The sequence below is a fragment of the Gigantopelta aegis genome, chromosome 8 (genome assembly GCF_016097555.1).
Source record: "Gigantopelta aegis isolate Gae_Host chromosome 8, Gae_host_genome, whole genome shotgun sequence".
Lineage (NCBI taxonomy): Eukaryota > Metazoa > Mollusca > Gastropoda > Neomphalida > Peltospiridae > Gigantopelta > Gigantopelta aegis.
Window position 1 is genome coordinate 40107973 of NC_054706.1, and position 6000 is coordinate 40113972.

The window sequence follows — 6000 nt, forward strand, 5'->3', positions numbered from 1 at the left end:
GGAGTTTATCTATGAATTCTCCGTATTTCACATATCTGTATATCACATCAGTAAGATTATATTTCTTAATCACATTAAATATATCGCTTATAAAGTCGGCATGTGTTCTTATGCCAATAAGATATTGTCCAAGTTTCCAAAGAAAGAGTTTCTTCGATATATGTTTAGTTTCCTGTCGGCACAAACGTCCAAGTAGCAGTAGCTTGCACTTGTCAATATAGGTCTGCATTGACCATAGCCCCAGAGTGGCCGTGGTTGTAATACTAGGCGATCGCTGATCTAGACCTTGGGCTCTTCTAGCAAACTGTCTCTGAACCCGTTCCATCTTATTAATATTAGTATCAGAGATATCAAAATATAGTTCACAGGCATAAAATGATGATGGCAATATAACTCGTTTCCAGATTTTAGCGCTTGCAATAGGATTCAAACCGTTTATTTGTAATCCAGTCATGTACAGTGAGTTAACTGTTTTAGTAGCTTTTTCACATGCACGTTCGATTCTTTTCTGACAGGAATTATTACTGATAAATAAAACACCTGCATATTTCGTTTCTTCAACATGGTTAATTTTACTTTGCCCCAGAAGAAATGTATTTCCAGTGTTACAATTGCGTTTGTTATTAAATAATATGGAACAACTTTTGTTGGGATTATATTTTAAACGCCATTTGGTAGCATACGAGTAAACCGTATTAATTAGTGTTTGCATACCTTTAGTTGTTGCACTTAAAATAATGGTATCATCCGCAAGCAATAGTCCTGGTATTTTTATATGTGCCATACTTATACCATAGCCAGTCATTCTCAGTTCGGTCATCAAGTCATTGATAAAAAACAAAAATAACCAAGCAGACATACAATATCAATTCAGTGTGATATTCTTGTTGATTAAAATATCAATTTCAGTGTGATATCATTGTTGATTACAATATAAATTCAAGGTGATATCTTTGTTCATTACAATATCAATTCAATGTGGTATCCTTGCTGATTACAATATAAATTCACTGTGATATTCTTGTTATTTGCAATATCAATTCAGTGTGATATCCTTGTTGATTGCAGTATCAATTCAATGTGATATCCTTGTTGATTACAATATCAGTTCACTGTGATATCCTTGTTGATTGCAGTATCAATTCAATCTGATATCCTTGCTGATTACAATATCAATTCACTGTGATATCCTTGTTGATTACAGTAACAATTCAATGTGATATCCTTGTTGATTAAAATATCAATTCAGTGTGATATCCTTGTTGATTATAATATCAATTCGGTGTGATATCCTTATTGATTAAAATATCAATTTCAGTGTGATATCCTTGTTGATTACAATATCAATTCAATGTGATATCCTTGTTGATTAAAATATCAATTCAATGTGATATCATTGTTTATAAAAAAATATCAATTCACTGTGATATCCTTGATGATTAAAATATTAATTCAATGTGATATCCTTGTTGATTACAATGTCATTTCACTGTGATATCCTTGTTTATTAAAATATTAATTCAATGTGATATCCTTGTTGATTACAGTATCAATTCAATGGGATATCCTTGTTAAAATAGCAATCCAGTGTGATATCCTTGTTGATTATAATATCAATTCGGTGTGATATCCTTATTGATTAAAATATCAATTTCAGTGTGATATCCTTGTTGATTACAATATCAATTCAATGTGATATCCTTGTTGATTAAAATATCAATTCAATGTGATATTGTTTATAAAAAAATATCAATTCACTGTTATATCCTTGATGATTAAAATATTAATTCAATGTGATATCCTTGTTGATTACAATATCATTTCACTGTGATATCCTTGTTTATTAAAATATTAATTCAATGTGATATCCTTGTTGATTACAATATCAATTCAGTGTGGTATCCTTGTTGATTACAATATCAATTCACTTGGTATCCTTGTTTCTAAAAATATCAATTCAGTCTGATATCCTTGTTAATTACAATATCAATTCAATGTGATATCCTTGTTTATTGAAATATCAATTCAATGTGATATCCTTGTTGATTACAATATCAGTTCACTGTGATATCCTTGTTGTTTACAATATCAATTCAGTGTGATATCCTTGTTGATTACAATATCAATTCAGTGTGATATCCTTGTTGATTAAAATATCAATTTCAGTGTGATATCATTGTTGATTACAATATAAATTCAATGTGATATCCTTGTTGATTAAAATATCAATTCAATGTGATAAACTTGTTGATTGAAATATCAATTCAGTGTGTTATCCTTGTTGATTAAAATATCAATTCAGTGTGATATCTTTTTTTATTACAGTATCAATTCAGTGTGATATCCTTGTTGATACAAATATCAATTCAGCACACGCGCGCGCTATGACTAATCCAAACTATAATTACGTAACGCTCGTGAAGAGAACGAACTAGTCAGGCACACACAACTTACAGTTCGGTACCCACAATAAGTCATGTTCAACTTTGAAGAATATAGACTGACACTCTGGGTGTGCAAATTTGGTAATCTTGAAAATTTTTATATATTCAAGATGGCGTAATAAAAATAAGGACTAAAGATCCCTTTCTGCTAGTGACAAGGACTTTCATTCGGGTCCTTGTTGGAGTTCTAGGTGTATGATTAGTACCAGTCGATGGAACACCCATGCGCGTTACGCTATATAGCCTGTCTTCATATATACCCTGAACCCACAAACGGGACTTGAACGCTCGTGATGACAAGTAGTAGGTTTTGGTTGCTCATTTAAAAAATGTGACGAGGTAAACACATATTGGGTTGGTTTTTTATTTTTTTAAAAATAAAGTGCAACTTACTAATATGTATCTCGAGGAGTTATTCCCCTTGTTAAAACTTTTGAAGTGCTGTGTTAAACCTTTAGTTTAAACTGAACTATTTGTATTTGTTTGTGATAGTGGCTTGTTAACTTTTATAATCTGAATCAGTTGTGAATATCTCAAGTTCAAGTTAATGGGGGTTTGGTTTTTTTTAAATGTCTTTTAATTATTTGTTTATTGCTTTTTACAACTTATCGGCAATGACATTATAAAAAATATAAACATATAATAAAAATAAAAAAATGTATTATAAATAAAGATATATTCACTACTGTTCAGAATAATGGTGATTAGTACTTTATCTTATTAAATACATTATGAATATATATAACAACATATCACGGTTTTACTGACATATCTTAATTAGATGTGTCATTATTAAGTATAACGAGTTAACATAAACTCAGTGCTACCTGGGTACAGTTGTAAATATCAGTAGGATAATAGTCGAATTACCATGTAGTTATCAGTTTTATGTCTGTAATGAAATCATTTTCAGTTGTCATGAACTTTAGCGAGTGACAAATGAAACTTATTTCACGAGGGACATACATTTTATAATAACTGGTACCGAGTTTATTATTATTATATTTATTAGCATGCTATGTTGTATTGATTTTTTTATGTTCGATATACAGAAACTTTCAAAAGCACCGAACACGTTTTCCATGGTGTTACTGTAACTTTGTGGTTGATTTCAACATGAATATTAAAATCAAAAGTTATCTTTAATCAGTTTAAAATAACGTTGCTAAAGTAATTGTTTAATTAAAAAAAAAATAATACCCCCCCCCCCCCCTAAAAATAATAATAATAACAATAAAGGAAATAGACGAATAGTTTCAAGTTTGTCAAATCGTTAAATCAAATGCTGTATTCATCAATGATGCGCCGTTGCTTACTATGCATTTAAATCACCCAATCACGTAGCATGTTTTAAATACACAAGAACACTGCAAGAAAGCAGATATAAGTGAATCACTATTGTAGTTATTTTTATGTTTTTGTCTCTTACAGTGATTCGAAAATCTGGCAGAAAACCATCATGGCTGGAATCCACAGGATCATGGTATGTATTTCAAACTTTGTATAGTTTATATATTTTGTATTTGAAGTAGTTATTGTGTAAGAAGACATAATATAAACACTGGTGACTTCATGCTTTGATTGTTTTTTTCTTTTTCTTTTTTTCTGTCAGGTTTAAAAGAGGAAAGAAAGGCTCTTCGTTGAAGAAATAGCGGACCATGATAAAGGACAATTAACTGACACTATCAACACCGATGTAAAATGTTTCTTGGAATGTACATATAACGGTTCAATCAACGATACTTCAAAACGTCCATTGACATTAGTGTTATAGAATACATACAGTTGTCATGTTTGTCTTCTTTACACACATATTTGTGTAATGACTGCATTGGTGGGACACAAATCTAGGTCATTACGTCATTACTGGATTTTGTTCTCTTAGTGTAGGATTGTAAAACTTAGCTAGTTTAATTTATCTTTGGTTTTGGGTTTCTAAACATTCGTTTTTCCAAATCAACGTCATAATCATATTATCACCTCAACTGACATAACTAATGCATCCATGTACAAAGAGAGATATAAAACACAAGAAGACGGCCATGTTAAAAACGTTCAGCTGACCCACCCGCCACGCGTCCACTATGAGCCTAGTTACGGCTTGAAAATAGTCCGAGATGCACCACACTGAGAGACTGAAATGGCTGAGGATGTTGGTCAACTAAATGTTCTCCCGTCAGATTAGTAGTGGCACTATTACTTCTGTCCGTGACAGGCATCATCTTGCTAAGGATTCGACTTGGCTAGTGCCTATACGTGTGTCATAGTTATATAATGAATCAGATTTTAGTTGATGGATATACCTGTGTTACAGTTATATAATGAATCTGATTTTAGTTGGTGGATATACCTGTGTTACAGTTATATAATGAATCTGATTTTAGTAGGTGGATATACGTTTGTTATAGTTATATAATGAATCATATCTTAGATGGTGGCTATACGTGTGTTATAGTTATATAATGAATCAGATCTTAGCTGGTGGCTATACGTGTGTCACAGTTGTATAACGAATCAGATCTTAGCTGGTGGATATACGTGTGTTAATTATATAACGAATCAGATCTTAGCTGGTGGATATACGTGTGTTATAGTTATATAATGAATCAGATCTTAGTTGGTGGCAATACGTGTGTCACAGTTATATAATGAATCAGATTTTAGTTGATGGATATACCTGTGTTACAGTTATATAATGAATCTGATTTTAGTTGATGGATATACCTGTGTTACAGTTATATAATGAATCTGATTTTAGTTGGTGGATATACGTGTGTTATAGTTATATAATGAATCAGATGTTAGCTGGTGGCTATACGTGTGTCACAGTTATATAACGAATCAGATCTTAGCTGGTGGATATACATGTGTTAATTATATAACGAATCAGATCTTAGTTGGTGGATATACGTGTGTTATAGTTATATAATGAATCAGATCTTAGCTGATGGATATACGTGTGTTATAGTTATATAATGAATCAGATCTTAGTTGGTGGCAATACGTGTGTCACAGTTATATAATGAATCAGATCTTAGCTGATGGATATACTGTGTCATAGTTATATAATGAATCAGAACTTAGTTGGTGGATATACTGTGTTATAGTTATATAATGAATCAGATCTTAGTTGATGGATAATCGTGTGTCATAGTTATATAATGAATCAGATCTTAGTTGGTGGCTATACGTGTGTCATAGTTATATAATGAATCAGATCTTAGCTGGTGGATATACGTGTGTCATAGTTATATGATGAACAACATGTTACCCGCTCTATATACGTGTAGCATGATAGTTATATGATAAACCAGACAACAGCTAATGAATACATGTATATGTATACTCTTCAAAAAAGTTGGGGAACTCTAATAAGAATTTACCATTGCCAAAATTGTAAGGTATATTAGCTGTGGGGAATGGTTATATGATAATAGTGAATTAATTGGGCAAACATTACGACCGGTAGTTCAGTATTACAGTAGGTTTTATGACCACCAAAGATCTAAAACTAAAAACAAAACAATAACAACTATGTTCAACAGAATGACAAAGA

At 31.4% G+C, this 6000-nt stretch overlaps 1 protein-coding gene across 2 annotated transcripts in view; it reads left to right on the forward strand.

The window, feature by feature from the left end:
* The window catches only part of LOC121378521, a 52774-nt gene extending 46881 nt beyond the window's left edge, over positions 1 to 5893 (forward strand). For both annotated transcript variants that reach the window (XM_041506727.1, XM_041506726.1), the window contains 2 exons: positions 3876 to 3927; positions 4057 to 5893. In XM_041506727.1, the coding sequence (XP_041362661.1) occupies positions 3876 to 3927; positions 4057 to 4096 (92 nt within the window). In that variant the 3' untranslated portion in view covers positions 4097 to 5893. The remainder of the gene's footprint in view (positions 1 to 3875; positions 3928 to 4056) is intronic.
* The last annotated feature ends 107 nt before the right edge of the window (positions 5894 to 6000 follow it).